The sequence below is a fragment of the Microtus ochrogaster genome, chromosome 21 (assembly GCF_000317375.1).
Source record: "Microtus ochrogaster isolate Prairie Vole_2 chromosome 21, MicOch1.0, whole genome shotgun sequence".
Taxonomy (NCBI): domain Eukaryota; kingdom Metazoa; phylum Chordata; class Mammalia; order Rodentia; family Cricetidae; genus Microtus; species Microtus ochrogaster.
In genome coordinates, this window is record NC_022022.1 from 35925059 (window position 1) to 35944616 (window position 19558).

At 37.3% G+C, this 19558-nt stretch overlaps 1 protein-coding gene across 9 annotated transcripts in view; it reads right to left on the reverse strand.

Moving 5' to 3' along the window:
* Positions 1-19558, reverse strand: part of Pdlim5 (PDZ and LIM domain 5) — a 163838-nt gene that overhangs the window by 76158 nt on the left and 68122 nt on the right. For all 9 annotated transcript variants that reach the window (XM_013350037.2, XM_026784095.1, XM_005357365.3 and 6 more), the window contains exon 4: positions 612-654. In XM_013350037.2, the coding sequence (XP_013205491.1) occupies positions 612-654 (43 nt within the window). The remainder of the gene's footprint in view (positions 1-611; positions 655-19558) is intronic.

Genomic DNA, 19558 nt, shown 5'->3' on the forward strand with positions numbered 1-19558 from the left:
CTCGAACTCACAGAGATCCGCCTGCCTCTGCCTCCCGAGTGCTGGGATTAAAGGCGTGCGCCACCATCGCCCGGCAGAACTGGTCACTTTTAATCCAGATTTTTTTTGAGGTGGGAAGATCCACCTTTAATGTGGGCCAAGCCTGCTGCTGGTATAAAGGACATTGAAGAAGGAAGCTTTCTCATTTTGCCTGCTTGCTCTTGCCTGGCTAGAAAGTCTATTTCTTCACTGGCATTAGAGCCTACTTCTTCTAGATTCCAGCATACACCAAAGACCAGCTGAGATATCTAGCTTCATGGTTTGAGCAACTACTGGATTCTTAGACCTACTGCCGGTAGACAGACATTGTTGGACAAGCTGGTCTGTAAGCCATTCTAATAAACCCACTTTCTGTCCATGTACACTTAGATTTGTTCTATAAGTGCTGTTCCTCCAGAGAACCCTGTCTAACACAGTAACTTTGTAAGATCTGGGTTCTTCTTTCCTCTTTGTCTTTTAAGGAAGAGAATGAGTAAAACTGTGCTCAAACTAAACTCCAAGTTAATATGATCTGAGATAAGAAGAGCAGCTCTAGAGAGACTGAGTCTAGTGATGGCCAACTATAAACATACCTTCTGAACAGCAACAGGCTCAGGCTTGGCTGCAGCAGATGCTCTGGTGGGGAAAGAAAGAAAAAAACATGAACCATGAACCTCTGGTACTTTAGAAACATTGTCAACAGAATTTTACTATTTATATATTTTAAGATATTAAATAATCAGAATCATAACTCTATAATTCAGTTTTCATGATTCACAGTATTCTCATTAGTTCATGTAATTACAAGTCAAATGCCACAAGACCGAATATTCTCATGTCCTTCTAGCCCTATAAGCACAATCGAGGAGAAAAGACACAATCCTGCTTGCTAGTATATGCAAGTTTTTAATTCTTCGGCTAAGGCAATCCCCACATTAAAAGGTAAAGTAGCAGGACTTCTGATCCTTGGCAGTTCTTCAGTAACCCAGCCCAAATCTTGATTTCCAGAAGTAGCTGCCTTTTCTCCTGACATTCATGAGCATATGTACCACTGCTGGGTCTCTTTCCATTATATTTAAGTTGAACTAAGTCCTTTATTATGCAATTTACTTTATATTTATATTTTTAAACACTTAAACAAATTGATGCATTTGCTAAACATTGATGTTTCATATTAACTTTCAGCTTGACAGACTCTAGAATCCCCTAGGAGCATGTCAGTAAGAGATTATCTAGCTTAGGATAATGGATGGTGGGAAGCGACACCTTAATTATGGGAAGCATTATCCCATACACCAAAGTCCTAGACTGAATAAATGAGCCAAGTGCAGGAAAATCATCACCTATCTTTCCTGCTTAAATGCAATGTGACCAGCTGCTTCAAGCTCCTGCCACCAGACCTTCCCACTATGACGGAACATATATCCTTGCACTGTGAGCTAAAATACATCCTTCCTGAAGTAATTTTGCCAGGATAGTGTGTCACAACAGTGAGAAGAGTGACATTAAAAACTGAGTTGAATTAATTCACCAGGTTCCATTCAGTGGAAGCAATGACCATGTCCTGCTTTTAATCCTTACATAAGTATAGCACCTGGAAGGTAATGTGTTATCAGCAATGAAGGTGCAAGGAAAAGATTAAAGGAAGTCTGACAAAACTCCAGGCATGTGACAGCTATTCATATTTCAACTGGATTGATAATTTTAACCTGTTCTTACTTTGCACCATGTGTTTGGTATGGTGGCCTAAAGAAGGACAATAATTGGTTTGAAGCAAGTATCTCTTAGGAAATAAAACTTTCATTATCTTCATCTTTCAAAACAGGAGCTTCAAAGGTCATGTAAATTGCTTAGGATTAGAGCTGTGCCCCAAATATAAATGCTGTTATATTTTATAGTATGACAACTGTATTTATTAACAATTGAGAAAGCTACTGATACTTTATAGGGTATTTACTTGACTTTAAGGTATGATTTTCTATATTAAGAATTGTTTGAGAAATTTCCACATGCATATAATGTGTTTTGGTCAAACTGACCCCCCTCCAGATCCTCCTCTATCTTCCTACCGCAAGCTATTTTTTTAATATACCAGAAGCAATCTAATTCCTTTCACATTTCACCAGCCCAAGAATAAAACATCAAGGTAGAATTCCAAGAATGTAAAAATAGTAGGTAAATATTGATAATTTTACTATATAAATCAGGAGGTTGTTCTATTTAATTAGATAACAGACCACAAATAACCTAGAATAATGTGCCTATCAATAAACATATGGGCTAGAGTGATGGCTCAGTGGTAGGAGCATTGCCTGCTCTTCCAAAGGTCCTCAGTTCAATTCCTAGCAACCACATGGTGTATCACAACCATCTGTAATGAGACCTGGTGCCCTCTTGAGGAAGAGACCTGGTCAGTTGTCCTCATCAGCTTAGTCTGTAAAACCCAATATGGAAAAGTTCAACAGAACTTTATGCTTCAGCATCACCAGGGCATAAATTCATTTTTCATTTCATTCATTTAATAAACATATTCGAATAATGAACTCTGATTAACATTTTAGCAGCAGTTGAATTTTCCAATAACAACAAATTTAGCTATAACAGACACCAACAGACTAGTCAGCTGGCCTAAGGAAAGGCCCAGTGGGTACTAACACTCAGCTGCTGTAGTACAAGTCATACCCTGTACCACTGCATAACTTCCCATGAATTCCCAAACAAGTTCTCTTTAGCTTGCAGGGTTATTATAACAAAAGGCAAGTTCAAGGGCAGAGCAGTGGAATCTTCCTTTCATTCAAATTTCACAATCCAATTTAATCGCAAAGGATCTAGTCATTAAAACCTCCCAAGACATTACTGAAAGGTTGCCAAGATTGAGAAGCCAATATCCTTTTTCACTGGATGTCTTAAGATACATGGAGCGTGTCTAGCGATATAATTTGTAAATAAAGGTCAGCTAAACGGCTGTGAGTAGTTCAGCTTGCCCACTATGGGCAACAAAGGCCCTGGATGCAATCCTCAGCAACACAATAAGCAAGCAAAAATCTATTAACAGTCACAAGGCTGCTGCATTCAAGATAAACACAGATATCTTATATGTACGAAAAGAAATCACTTCATTTGTTCTAGTATTCCCTCTAACTTTAGTGTTAGCAACAACAAAGGCTCAGAACCGTATTTGCTCTGATCTTGTTGTATCAGCAACTTATTCTGCTCAGAATGAATGCTAACATAATTAATTGAAAGTAATATAAATGCAGTATTTGAAAAAAATTGAATTTACAGAAAAAAAATAAATCTGAACACACCCCATTTGGCTTCTGACAAGGTTTCACAAGAAATAAGATAAGCATTTCAGAAAGAAGGGCAATACGCCCACAAAATCACAGGGTGGGTCATTATACAAATGCCCTACTGCATGGAAAAATATATTGGCTTATCATTAAATGTCAAATGAAGCAGCTGATGGACCACAAAGTGCAATAAAAATCAACTCCCTTGCTTTAAACACTAACCATAAAATGAACCATAGAATTATTAAATTTTGAAAGAAAAGGTTTCTTATATGCCATTAGTATCATGTGACATCTCTGAATATTTATGGAAGTTCAAAATTGCAGCAAAAGCTCAAAATATTCTGTTAAGCTGGTTATGTTATTACGTTTTTACTTTGCCCTTTGAAGTAAATTTGTAAGTTAGGCCAACAGTTTTCTTTTAATCTTTAAAATCTTTCTCAAGAAAATTTTCATTTTAGCACTGTATGATAAAATGTTTCCTACAATATTACTGATGTGCTAGAAAACACTCATACACTATTATAAACATTTTAGGAAAAGTTCTCTCTAAATGATACTTATTTCTTCTTTTTTGTGCGCCTCTTCCTTAACTTATAGAATCAATATGTACTTTTTATAATAAGGAAAACTTTCGCAAAGTTTATTTCACAGTAAACTACCTTGTAAAAATCTAAACAACGCATTCTACTAGGAAAGCTATGTGGGAAACAAGAAGGTCCAAGCTACACAGCATCTCAATCACAAGCCTGCAAATACTAAGGAAAATCCTATGGGTTGTCGACGGTACATATTTGAAAGACAGCTTGTTATTCAGGAATAGTTCTCAAGAGCAGAGTTGAGGGTGGGGCTTGGGAAACATCATTTAAAATAAATATTTAAAGAATGAACAGATCTTTGCAATGTCTGAAATGTTTACTTAAGTCTCCCAGGAGTAGCAGATAAAATTAAGGGAAAGAAATGTTATAATTTATAATCGTAAAACTTTACAATGCATAATCTAAAAACTTTTGCTTATACAAATTATCTTTCTGGTCTCGCTGGTACTCTCTTGAACTTTATGTTTCACAAGATACTCAGGATGACTTTCCTAAAGCATAATTTGACCATATTTAAAGAAGAAAATTCTACTTCTGATATATATATATATATATATATATATATATATATATACATATACATATACATGAATAAAGGTATTCAGTATTCTCTGTGGTAAAAGCCCTAATATGTGAATATGGAAAAGCATTTGCCCAAATTAAATTTGTTATAATTATCTTTAAGTTGGAGAAACAGTAAGCACTTTCTCCTTTAGCAATGTCACATATTACGTGAAAAAGAATAAATTTAAGACATTTAAACAAATGAATATTTAAAAAACTATGGCATAAGGATTTTTTTAAAAAAATCACAATATACTGCCTCTCCCCTCGGGCAGCAGGGATTGCGAGTCACTCCTGTGCAGGGTGAGTTTCCAATCTGCTGAGGTCCTGGCAATGGCACAGTGCCATGGCTCAACAATTGGCTTATTGTTCTCTCTCCGTAGTGGGAAAGCCCTGACAAGAGTAAGCCTGCATGGTGAGATACCAGTGCCTTAGCTCAGTACTATCCCTGTAATATGGAATGCAAAGAACAAAGCTGTCCCTGTGGCTGAATAAGCTTTCAAAGTTGTTAGTTGGTTGTTGTTTTGTTGGTTTTTGTTGTTGTATATAAGTAAAACCAGTTTCAGAGCTTCCAGCTTAACAGCTGAAACGAGTTTGCAGTTATAACAAACCTATTAAAAACTAGAATTGTGATGTCCTAGTTAGAATGAAGAACATAAAAGAATGACCATAAGGTAGCAATAGCTCTATTATGGATTAGATAAAAAAAAAAATCAGACAAAACTGCAACTCTATGCAACCAGTAGTTGGAGCTGTACTGAAACCATGTTTGTGTATCTGCTAATACTGCATGAACAAATCATGTATTTTTTTATTTAACAAAGTACCCAGGAAAAACAGAACTATGTGGATAAAAATTAATTTACATTACTTTTTATAACCAGGAGACTTTTTCAGTCCAATCTAACATTTAACTCATAAATAGCCATGCAGAAAGGATGAGAGGTCTGGTTCATCTTTTATGAAGTGAGCTCTCAATTTCCCACAGGATGGCCATCTTTGGACCTCCTGACCTTAGGACCCACAAACACTAGGGCACATCATTAATCACTTTAATTACAATGATGTCAATTTATAATAACAAAGCAAGTCCAAATGTGAAAGAAAGCAAACAGGCAAGAGTGCAGAGGAATGCCTCTTAAGGAATCCTCTGTATTTCATTGTCCAGAGACCCTGAGTATTTTAAACACTTGTGACAACAATCCCCTGGACTTTTCTAAATTACTCAAGAATATGTCCTACAAATAAAAGTATTAAAACAGTTATGCATCAGACATAAAAACATTCTGCTCATCAAAAGCTCCCCTTACATGTACTGCAGGAATGTTTTCTCTCCCGTTCACATCTTCTCTTAACTACAGGAACTAACAAAACACACCTAGATGGAACACAAATCTGGATGGACTATCTAAGCACAGATAAAGAAAATGGAACAGGTGCATGGAAACTGCTCTGGCCATATATCTAGAGCCCTGACCTTGTGCTAGCACAGGGCTGTAAATCAAGTGTGTCTCTGAGATGTCAAGGGCAGGAAGGCATCTCCTGGCAACTGCTTCTGTTGAGTGCTTTTGCTGTAACTTTCCTTGTGAGTTGGTCAATAGCAGTTGATAAAAATTTGAAAAGAAGTTTTGACCAACTAACTATAAATCAGGCTAAAGAGCTGAAGGATGGATGGGAGAAAGGAAAGGAGAGAGGGAGGAGGAAGGAGGGAGAGAGGAAGGGGGAAAGAAACAGGCAGGGATGGGGAGGAGGAGAAGTTAGATCGGCTAAAATCTCTAGCCTAATGGTTATGCCATTTTCACAGTGGGTGGAGGGGACGCAGGATTATTGCTGTATCAAGCTAAATTTTAAGACTTAAATGCAAACATGAAGATCAGTCAGAATTACTGTGAGCTCAACAATAAATTCAGAACTTTTGAAACACTATAATACACACATTTTCAGAAAGAAAGCCTAGATATAACAAAATAATTTGGAGTAGTGACAGTTTTGTCATCAATATTCTCATTTCCCTGCCCTCTGATATATCAAATCTCACAAGAAACTCCAGCTCCTAAGCCTTTCTTCCTTTTTGTAAGTGAAGCTCATTTCACTCTATATTGGGAAATTCAAACCAATTTGCTAATCAATTTAACTAGCTTTGGTAACTTGTATGTATCACTTGATGCCTCTCACTTATTTGCAAACCTACCAAGTGTTTACTTGTTCAGAGTTCCAGGATTTTGTCATAAGAGGCAATAAGCCAGCTAAACATAGCAACATGTGCCTTTAATCTCACCACATGTCATTGTTAAGGACAAAAGAATCCCAAATTATAGAGAATAGTGTTGTGGAGGAAGAATCCATTTTAATGTCATTCTACTCAATATGAAGGAAAAAATTAAACAAATTAATAAAGACACACCACAAATAGATCTGGTGATATTTCACAAAAATAGGCTTGGCCAAAGATTAAATATTCTAGAGCATTCTAAAAAAAGACGGAACAATTAGCTATCATATATACTTATAAAAATTTTACTATACTTTATATTTCTTTTTAAACATGTGTTATATTCTATAAATTATTTCTGTGCATCTTAAGGCTATTTTTAAGTTATATGCAAACTTTCATTTTCAGAAACTTCTATTTCAGAAGAAGAAAAATTACACTTTACATTTATTTCAACAATAATATTTTTGAAGGAAAAAATATCTACCTCTCCACTGTTTCCTTTATCCACACTAAAATCAACCTCAGGATAACTTAAGGGAAAACTGAACTTTTTAAACAGTGATTTACAAAATGTTTTATGACTAAAAGAGTATAAGATAGATAGATAGTTCACAGATAGTAAAGGTTAAATGCAAGGAATTTTAAAGTTTTCAATAATCCAGACTTTGGTATTTCATTATAGTGAAAGTACCATTTCAAAAAATGATTTTATATAGAGAGTAAAATATATGTCCGATTGAATTGTTACAAAATAGTAAAACTTATTGACAAGGAAATGGCAGCAAATATTGTAGGCTCTGTTTCTAATCAAACTATTTAGTTTTGTCATTGTAGAAAGAAAGATACAAATAAAACCTGGACCAATAAGGATGGTTGTATTTCAATAAAAACTTTATTCACACAAGTAGAATGTAACTATACTTGGATTTTAAGGCATGCTGTCAGCTTCTGTTTAGATCTGCTTTGTTTGTTTTTCTGCAGATGGTTTCACAGGCTGGTTTTGAACCCTCAATCCTCATTTTTCATTCTCTCAAATTCTGGGGAAAAAGATGTGCAACCATAGGTGGCTTACTTCAGTTTGGACTTCAACAAACCATCTAAGAGCTAATCCTGTAGAACAAGGCATTTGGGTTTCTAAGTTCAGTATCATTCTGCAAAATGTAAAAATCATAAAAGTCCATCAGCTGATAGGTATAAGAAATGAGAAAGTTCCATTATTCTTCTGTTGGCATACAATACAATCACTTCAATCCTCTTACCAACTCTAGCTCAAACTTTCCCACGGCTTGCAAATGAATCTAAATTTCCACACCACCTTCAAATAAAATTCACACAACCAGACACTGATTCAAAAGTCTGGTGAGAAGGTAGGTTTGGTTCAAGCCTACTGTCAACAATGCTATATCCATCCTGCACCTCAGTTCATTTCCTACTGTCAACAATGCTATATCTATCCTGCACCTCAGTTCATTTCTTATGCACTACTAAAAACTTTTGTCTCCTGCACCCACGCACTTTTAACTACTAGAAACAGTCTTAAAATATTCTAAAAGAACAAGTGAAAGAAAACCCTGTGTTCTTTCATGAAAATAATTGACCAATGTAATTCCCATGCTTACAAACCAAATCTATATTTTGTATCAACCACAAGCCAATACCTTTATAGTTTATTAAAAACACAAAACAGAAAAATCTTCTCTTCCAGTCTTAAGGTAGAGAAAAAAAAATTTACCTTCACAGTACGTATGATCTACATGAAAATAACGTGCCTGTTTTTTTGTTTGTTGTTGATGGTTTAGCTTCTGGTTTTTGGAGACAGAATTTCATGCTTTGTAGACCAGCTTGGCCTCAAACTTGCAGATATTGGCCTGCCTCTATCTGAGTGCTGGGATTAAAGGTGTGTGGCACCCCCACCCAGTTAATAATCTGTTTGTAACTAAGGAAGAGTTTAATTTGCACTTCTCCATCTTCTTCTCTATTGTCATAATGCTACAATGCTCACAAGATTGAGCTGGTTCATGATATAGAAAGCATGAGTAAGAAATAGTCATAACTATTTTCATAGACTTCAAGTGAGGGATAAAGTTAACTACTCAGGAAAACCTTGGTAAAATAGGCGGCACAGGCAGTCACAACTCATATCCTCAAGAGCAGCTTGTTCTCCGTAGAAAAACTCAAGAGTCCCAGAGGGGTACCACTATTGCTTTTTCATCTAAACTCTCCAGGAGTAAGGGTAATAATTCTTTGAGAAGCAGGACCAATAACTAACCAAGAGATGCAAGTCTAGGTTGCAGCAAAGCTCCAGTCCTTTACATTGTTTTTAGGCCTGCCAATCATCTAGCAGTGGGAAGCTCTCTGGGGTGCCTTTGTGTCCTGCCCAGCCCTAAACTCAGGACTGTCTGCGGTTCACTTTCTCCAGACACAGCCTCCCTGCTATTTCTGTCTAGGCAAAACACATTCATTACAAATTTTTGTAAAGAGGGTATTTTTAGGTATTTCAGTAAAATTTAAAGGGATAAGCATTCCAGTATTCAGCACAGCCTTATTAGGCATACATCTCCAGTAACACAGAAGATGAAAACTTTTTATTTATTAACATCTCATAGCTTAGTTTTTTTCCATTGATTTAACATTCAAAAAATAATGGGTGGGTTCAGGTTTTTGTTTTGTTTTGTTTTGCTTTTTTTTTAATCTATAGGTTTTGGCACTCAGAGTCAGAGCATTTAAAATTATTGAATATATTGTTTGTAGACACAGATAGGCCAGGCCTATCCTTGCTTAAGTTTCAAGGTCAGTTCTTAAATCTCACTTACTGATTAAGAAATAGAATCTTGTCCAGCATTCTCATTACTGAATTTCAAATCAATCCAAGTGATCCTATCTAAATCTAATAAAAGAAAAATAATAGCCAGTTGAACTTGCAAATACTTTTGAGCATTACTAAGTCCTTTGTGATCTATTCATGTTTCTGTGATTACAGAGAAAAGAACATGCACTCATTCCGTTTTCTTTTTACTTATTAGGAAACTTTCTGTTCACAGAAACTGGGCTGTTTGTAAAAGAACACAGCGCCGCTTATATTTCATTTCTGGCTGGTAATTTAAAAGATTTTGTTGTAAAATTTAGGACAAATCAAAATCAAAAACTTTTCAATATTAACGAGTATTACATTTTCTTTTTAACAGAGCAACCATTTGAAACATAAATTATTTTCTCAACTCTAACTCCTTTTCCACATTATAGAGAGAAAATCTGACAACAGGTAATTAACCTCACAGGACACATAATACAATAAATGAGAAGGTCTTCATCCAAATTAACTACCTCTCTCCATCATTGTCTTTATATTACTAGTAAGCAATCTAGAACAGTGCTCAACAGGACACTGCTTACAACATAAGCATGGAAGCTCAGAACCTAAACTAGCCTATACCTGTTCAGTGGATGATTCCTCTGATCAAATCTGAAAGCCCTAGCAATGTCCAATTATTATGAACAGTCTACATATTAATCCAACTTCTGTATCTATCTCATTGAGATCAGGAACAAAAAAGTCACAGTGCTATTACTCCAGAGACCACAAATAATTGAGTATTTCTGGCCCAAGCAAACAACTATTTTTAAACATTTAGTCACAATGTATAATCAGAAATATAGTTAATGTCATGATCTACTCAGTGAAAGTATGAACAAATAATATACACACTTTCATGTGTGAACTGTCCAAATGTATTCAGTTCTAATCTGTTTCATTTACAAAATAAAAAGGGGCAGTGGGCAGTGTGTGGAAACACTGATCTTGAGCCTATGATAAGCACTAATCTGGATTCAAAGGCAGAGAGAGAGCTTTATAGCCATTTAACAAACAGAAACTCTGGCTGATATTGGTCACACGCTAGTGTTCACAGAGCTGTCCTGAAATAGCAATCTTGTAAAACAAGAGCAAACTAGTTTTAACTTCTGAAGAATACTGCATGTAGTAATATACTCAAATGAACAAAATAAACAGATGTAACAACACCCTTAGCAACAAAAGATTCTCTACAAGACATTTCTTTAAAGCTGATCCTTACCAAATTTGCTTCTGACATAACTACTGAGAATACAAACAATGACTACAGATTCGATGTGTTGTTCCCACAGTGATGTCTTCTAGCAGGGACTCATAATGCTTGACTAAACAAATAGAGCTTTCCTGTTTGAAAATGTGGACAAGTCAAGCTAACTTTCACAATGGCTAACTTACGTAGCAGATTCTTTCATGAAAAAGGAGCATTCCCTCTACCCTACTGCTTTCCTAACTTGGTCAGCAATAATCTCTGAAAAGACGTGCAAAAAAATGGGAAGAGGAGATTCCAATCATGTCCATTTCCTCTCTATGGCTCTCAAAGGATAGAGAGGAACAAAGCAAACACAATGTACCCTGTCTTCTAATCTCCAAAGAACCATTTACAACAAACCAACATGTTTATTTAACTTCAGCATCAAAGTTCCTTATTTCTCTCAAGATAACCATTCTTTTTTCAAAATGGTTTTGTTTTCTAATTTTTTTCACTTAAAAATGTTCTTGTTGGGGCAAAACAAATGGCTCACAACCTAAGCTCTATAGGACCCAGCTGTGAAAAGCTCCATAGAGACCTGAGTCTCAGTAATTTACCCTAAGGCAATACCTGGTTCCAAGAAAGACCACTAAGGAAGACCACCCAGGCACCACCCAGGAACAGACCATCCAAAGGAAATTCCTAACGTTCCAGCCATAGTAGATAGGATCACCTGCCAGCACACACCCATTGCTTTTCACCAGGAAACCCCTAGACTAATGTCAGTCAATCAGGGATCCTGATCCTTAGAAATCCCTCATCTTACCCTCTGCTATTATAAAAACCCACACCAAGTGAGCTCAGGGCTCTCCGATTGCGCCAATGTGTTAGACACACAGAGAGTCCAAGTTCAAGCTTGAACAAGAATAAAGGCTCTTTGCTTTTGCATACAGGACTTGGTTTCCTAGTTGGTTTTTGAAGGACTCAAATTATCTGGGCATAACAGGGACTAATGGACTGTAACTCCACTCCAGGGGAATAACAGCCCTCTTCTGGCCTCATTAGGGACTCAGACATAAATGTGGGACACAGAAATACATGCAGGCAAAACACCCACGCACATAAAAGATATATTTTAAAATGTTCTTGCCAAATACCAAGAATGAGTTTATAATTCTATGTATACTCTCTACAATGGAGCTGTGTGACTAAAATGGCCATTAAGTAATGATGCCCAGCCAGCACCAGTACTGCTGCTTAAAGCACAAGTATCCCTCCCCCCAGACTGGGTTCGCTATAGTTTTAGAGTCTGTCCTGGAACTAGCTCTTGTAGACCAGGCTGTCCTCGAACTCACAGAGAACCACCTGCCTCTGCCTCCAGAGTGCTGGTATTAAAGGTGTGCGCCACTGCTGCCCAGATTGAAAGCACAAGTATCTTTATCACAGACCAGGCCATACATATTTTTTTTATTTCTTTTTTCTTTTTTATTCTGTCAATCTGTTTATATTAACTAATTGCTTTATTTTTTACAGTTATGTATTTCTCATATAGGAGAGGCAGGAAGAACTGAAACAGACTACCAAATAAACCTAACACTTACACTGGCCTCAAAAGATAAGCAAATTTTCTTCATTACCCATCTTTATCTGGTTGATTTGAAAAGCCATTGTCAGAGCCCTAAACTGTCCAGGATAGCACCTGGTTTAAAAGCAGATTGCCTAGATTCTAACCCTATGCCCTCCATTTACTGACTGTTCAATCAGAAGGAAACGCTAACAATGGTTATCAACCTTACAGAGGTATTTTGAAAACTAAATGCAAAATGACTGTGATAGGCTTAGAGCAGTATTTGCCACATAAGTAAATTCTGTATGCTATATTTATCAACCTCCATGATTTGAAAAACTGAATACAATGGCAGCTATAATTTTCTCCTAGAATCTTGTCTTTTATGAGAGAAGACTTTAACGCTAAACAGTGCTTAGAGCACCACAGCATGCAGTGATGTGCACTTGCTATCAGGGACAATGCTTCAGTGCAGTGTGGGCTGTGAATGCCTCTAAAAGCAGTTCAGCAATTGAAAGTGGAGTCCATACAGGTAAGAAACTATTCCCCAGGGAAGAGCACACCAATGGGTTATCCAGTAACAAATGGTCAGCCCTGAAAACATACACACAAGTAACATTCTACAGACTAGGTGGGCTGTACTCTCTATTGAGAAACGAGTGTCTGTGTGTGCGTAGAGCAGGGGCAACAACCGATGAAATCAGAGGCCATGAATTTGAAAGCAAGCAAGGAAGGATATATATGAGAGTTTGGAGGTAGGAAAGGGAATGGCAAATGATCATATTATCATCTCAAAATAAAAGAAACAATAAAAAGAAGTTACCACAAAACTTATGAGAAAACACACATGATTCCTAATTTCCATGGGGAAAAAAAAATCCACAATGTTAAAATTTTCTCCAAAAGTGCTTCCAACTATGTAACTTTTATGAACAAAAAAAGGCATAATGATACAAACAACAAAAGCCAAAAACATCTATGTTTCTGTAAACCCAACATGTCCTTCTCTTTCATTTGCATCCCTAGTTATAACCCAAAGGCCCAGTCGTACACAGCAATAAAATGTAATAATTAGAGATCAAAGAGGCAGCTGTGTTCGCAGACCACACCCAATGCTGTGGTGAGCTACATACCTAAATTAATGATGGGATCCACATTTACAGAACACTGAACTTGCGTTCTAATCTTTGTTCCGTTTTCACATGCACAACATCTAAGAGTCTGGCTGCTTTCACCCGTGGCCTTGTTTTCAGCTGTCTGTCACATAAGATTGCATGCACTTCAGCATCTCGCTAATCTTTTTCCAGGGAAAACTACCCCAAAGCAAACACTGGCATAAGCTTATAATTCTGAGTCTCTATGAAAACAAGATGGAGAATGATTCACCATGCTTGGTGAGCTGAGTGGGTTTTGTAGACTAGTAGTTAACGGTATTAGGATAGTCTTGAAAGTGGCTAAAAGCAACTACTTACAAGAAACATTTACAGAGGTATAGCATGGACAAATAACAGTAGCAGAAGATCTGGTTCAGAACATACTTCTTTCAGAAGCACCACAAAGGTATATATTATCAATATCTTCTGTGGTCTATGTCTGATAAAGTTAGAGAGTAAGACAGGTTCTGAAACCTGAAAAAGTTCTTCAGCAATGGTTATAGAAGCAGATGAAAAAAGAAAAAAAAAATAACAAAGACCCCATTCAGACCTCCTTTACACAGTATAAACATCGAAGTCATGATAACTCATTTTCATTTATTTTTCATATTAGAGAAATTCTGTATCATGCTATCACAATATCCTAGTAAAATTAAAATCATAATTTCATAGTATGAATTATTTTCTTTTAGTCTACAACGACAGCAGGCAAATTAAGTCAAACTGTCACTGTTACAACCGAAATGTTCTATACCTTGGCTCTCAACCTGTGAGTCATGACCCCTGTTGGGGTTGAACAACCCTTTCATGGGGGTTGTCTAAGACCATCTTAGACATCTCTGTTTTCAACACAGACATTTACTGTTTACAAAGCAGCAAAATTACACTTACGAAATCGAAAGGAAAATAATTTATGGCTGGAGAGAGCACAACATGAAGAATGTATTAAAAGGGCCATAGCGTTAGGAAGGCTGAGAACCACTGCACTAGACAACACATCACAAAGATCAGCAGTCACTTACAATGACTTTGTTTTGCCTAACCCTCAGAAAATAACAGGTAATTTTATAGAAAACAATAAAAGGGAGAACTGATGTTTTTATAATCTTCCCTAGAACAAAACAAAAGCAGCAATCAAACCCAAAATTTCCATTTTTTTTTTATTATTCTACAAAAGGTAGTATTATAATCCTTGGTTGCACTCGAAATACTTAGTTATGCTGTGTAAAACAGATAAAATCAGAGCATTTCTACTAGAAAAGGCAGAAAACTACCCTAGTTCCTGGCAGTTCTGTGCTCAGATCCTACAGGACAGTCTGACATGTCAAGGAGTCTTACATAGAGAGAGGAAAACCAAAGTTCAGAAAGAACAGCTTAAAGACTATTTTGTTCCCCCTTTATATTGTATTTGAATGCTAGCACCTTTTTGGTGTCTTTATTTTAAAATACAAAAACAAGCATTCTCATTTACCCTCTCAAACAACAACTGTCACGGAAATAAAAACCCCTGAGAAGCTAGGAAACAAGGAGGACAGTAAGAGAGCTGTGCAAGGGTGCCACAAGAAGGGGAAGTAGATAAGATCTCCTGAGAAAATTGGAAGGGAGGGTGGGCAGGGGGTTGGGAGGCTGGGGTGAAGGGAAGGAGGGACAACAAGAGGGAATATGACACTTGAGTTGGGGGAGGGACGGAGAGGAAAAGCAGGAAAGAGATATCTTGATAGACAGAGCCAGCCATTATGAGGGTTAAGGAGAAACCTGGTGCTAGGGAAATTCCCAGGAATCAACAAGGATAACCACAGTTAAAAGACTCCAAGCAATACTGGAGAGGGTGACTGAACTGGCCTTCTCTGTAAAAAGATGGGTCACCACCCTAATTGTTGTCATAGAACCTTCATCCAGTAACCAATAGAAGCAGAGGCAGAGACCCACAGCTAAGTACTGGGCCAAGCCCAGTTAAAGAGAGGGAGGAGGAATTCTATGAGCAGAGGGGTCAAGAACATGATGGGGAAACCCACAGATGGAAACAGCTGACTCGAGTTAGTGGAAGCTTACTGACTGTGAACTGACAGATGAGGAACCTGCATAGCACCAAACTAGGTCCTCTGAATGTGGATGACAGTTCTGTGGCTTGGGCTGTGTGTCGGGCCACTGGCAGTGAAACCAGAATTTATCCCCAGTGCATGAACTGGCTTTGTGAAGCCCATTCCCTAGGGAAAATACCATGCTCAGCTGTGATACAGGGAGGGGGACTGGTCCTGTCTCAACTTGATATGCATATGTTTTAGAAAGCACTACCCTTTCTGAGGAGTAGATGTGGGGTTGGAGGAAGGTGGGAGGGAGGATTAACTGTGGGTAGTACGTAAAAAAATTTAAATAAAAAAATTTTAAAAATATATAAACTGCATTTGGAGCAAAGCAAGACTTAGAGCTCAATACCATTATTTAAAAGAGTCTCTACTATTTTCTAGGTTTCCTCTGTTAATAACAAATGTTACTATCATAGAATTAATTATGCGCTGCAGAAAACTAAGCTAAAGAAGTTTAAAGGGCCGAGGATATGACTCAGTTTTTAAGAGCACCTGCTTAGCAACCATGAGAACCTAAATTCGAGTTCCCAAGCATCTAAATCAAAAGTAGGGCACTTTCATGACAGGCTGGAACTTCTGGTGTTGGGGAACTATGACAGGGACATCCTGATAGTTTGCTGACCAGTGAACCTAGGCACAATGACAAACTTGGTTCAATGAGAGACCCTACTTCAACACAACAACATGGACAGCATCAGAGGAAAACCCCAATGTCCTATTCTGGGCTTCATACTTGTGAGCACAGGTGTGCAAACCTATATGTTCATATACATATAATATATACTGCTACTACATCTAGATCTCTGTGATTTTAGTGTGCAAACCTACCTGTTCATATACATATAATATATACAGCTACTACATCTAGATCTCCGTGATTTTAGTGTGCAAACCTACATGTTCATATACATATAATATATACAGCTACTACATCTAGATCTCTGATTTTAGCCAATTTCAAAAACCACTATTTTATAAACAAAATCTAAGACAGAAAGCCCTTTCCTTCATGATTCACTCTCTTATGCATTCTTTTTTTAAAAATATTTATCTATTATGTGTACAATATTCTGTCTGTGTGTATGCTTGCAGGCCAGAAGAGGGCACCAGACCTCAATATAGATGGTTGTGAGCCACCATGTGGTTGCCGGGAACTGAACTCAGGACCTTTGGAAGAGCAGGCAATGCTCTTAACCACTGAGCCATCTCTCCAGCCCTCTTACACATTCTTTCATGAGGAAAATTTTACATTATTGCTCCATGTTTACATGAGAACTACATATTAATATATTTGCACCTTGAACAGGCAGCTAATTAAGGTATTTTATATTTATTTTCATTCAGATGATCAAAAAATGTTCTCCTACAGTCATATTAATCATAGTGGTGGCGCACGCCTTTAATCCCAGCACTCGGGAGGCAGAGGCAGGCGGATCTTTGTGAGTTAGAGACCAGCCTGGTCTACAAGAGCTAGTTCCAGGACAGGCTCCAAAACCACAGAGAAACCCTGTCTCGAAAAAAAAAAAAAAAAATCATAGTCATAAGTCAAAAGCAACACTATCTCTTCAGAGTTTAAATGTTAAGTAGATAATATTTGTGAGGCAGAATACTTTTGCTGGGTGAGGTGACAAATGCCTGTAATCATGGAATTTGGGAGGGTAACTGAGACAAAAAGATTAAGAACTCAAACCACCCTTGGTTACCAAGCAGGGCACTGCCTCAAACAAAAAAACAAGGAAAAGAGCTGGAATTTAGTCTAATTTAAAGATACTAAGTATCAGATATAATCTATTTCACCATATGGGCTTTTAAACAATACACTCACCTCCCCCTCCCATTTTTCCAACCACAAGAACATTGGCCAAATTTCTTTGAACAAATCTCTCAGTCATTCAATGTAAAGACTTGTAGAATTATATTACATCATCAAGAAACAGTGTCACGAAATGTATGGCTTTTGCTGGAAGTGGAGTTCTCCAAACTCTGAAAATAACTAACTACCGCAACACATAAAAAACAGTCATCAAAATGTCTGTTTTACAACTAAAGTAGTAAAAACGTGTGTCCATAGGTCATCTCAGCTGCAGGAATTAGGTAGCAGCTGAGAACAATGACTAATCTTCAAAACACTCTTCTTATCTAAAACTTGACTGTGCAATCTCTTTGACTACTTAACATCTAAATAACCATAAAAGCACACACAGGAAAAAAATTACTCATCAGCCTCTTTGAAGGCTGCAGGAAAAGAAAGATTCTTCCAGCTCTGCATTTCTTTCTAGAAAACAACTCAGACTCTGGACACAGGAAGACTTATTTCCCTTTGAGAGCTGACTTCAGTCTTAACTGTGTCTTTCACCACAGTTCATACATGGACAGGTGACCAATTACATCACCTGTTTGTCAAAATGTTCTTATATCACTAGAAAGGTAACAAACAGCTGAGTAAGATGTGAGTCTTTTCAAGGACCCTAATATTTCACAACACATGGGACACAGAGACAGAAGTTTTAAAAACTCACTCTTTGAGATGGATACTAGTCATCAATTTCAAACTTGACAAACTCAGTCAAGGTTTGGGGTCTTATTTCGGGAGCGGCTAAAAGTCTATTGATTTAGGGATCATTTATAAATTCTTACAGTCTGCCTTTGGCATGTTAACCTAAATGGCAATGTTACGGTTGAGACTTCACAAATGGTACATCTATCTAGCAATCTTCAGGAGACTCATCTTTCTGTCTACAGCACTTGCCAACATCATCGGCAGGAAGGCATACAGTAAACATTATCCAAAATATGTGAAAACTTAAATAGCTTCACTGAAAAAGAACAACAAAACCCTTTACATTACCTTAACCTACAGAAATCTCTTCTAGTTTGACATCAGATGAGTGTGGCTGACTGTTGCACATTTCCTTCTCCCCTTAGCTTATATTCTGATCTATGACAGGAGTCCCTCCCTTCTCCTGTCCTTTAGCATTTCTGAACTGCTCGTGGGGCTGTGTTTGTTCATCTAAGGCCTTAAATCAGAGTGTAAAATTCAGGCTTTCTCTTCTCTTAATGACTTCCTGTTCTTTTAAAAGTTCTTTCTACATGTATTTAATTTTATTCTAACCCTAGTCTCAGTCTGGGTGGTGACTTTCCAAGGAAAGTTACTTATTAATTTTATGAATTCCTTTGTATCTTGTATACTGAATATACCAAGATATGATGGATTACTTTAGTGAGAAATAATTAGAAACACCATTAATTTGTAAATTCCTTAACTATTCACTTTTGCGCCACGGGTACAGAGAATTTCTGTTGGGCACACTTGCATTTTACAATTACAGTTTTTAGAATTCAATGCATTTTTTTGAGTTCCAAAATAGCTGCTTATGGGCCGACATGTCATCAAAGCTTCATCAGCCCACAGTGTCTTAGAGGGATACTTTGAATTGAACTAATTAGCTAGCATGGCACTGGAGATAATACACCAAAACCACTCTCAGATGTAATAAGGTCTAGAGACAGTCATAGTGTTCCCTTACATATGTGTGTGATGTGTGGCAACAAAGCCCACAAAAGCACGTGGCCAGCATTCAGAACACTTCTGATCCACTTAATCTTTATATATAAAATCTTTTGCTTTCTTTAAGTCTATGAGCCGTAACACTTTCTGAGGAGGATTCTGAAAGCAGACGCATGGTCTCAACATGAAGCGTATTTATTTACTACCAGGAAGACAGAGAAGCAATGAATCAGTAAGTACTCTCCCTCTCCCTCACTACTCTGAGAGCCATTATACAGAACAGAGGAGGCAATGGCTACATTTAAGCAGTTTTAGTAGAAATGGTTCATATACATTTTGATTTTTAAAGAAGAGCCTAAAGAAGTTAAATAAGAAGGTGAACCCAAAGAAAAACATATAGTTGTTATCCTGGATATGGGAAGTAGACAAGATTGCCAGGCAAAAAATTGGGAACTTGGGGGTGGGGTGGGACGGGGGTAAGGGGAGATGGGGAGAGAAAAGTAAGAAGGGGAG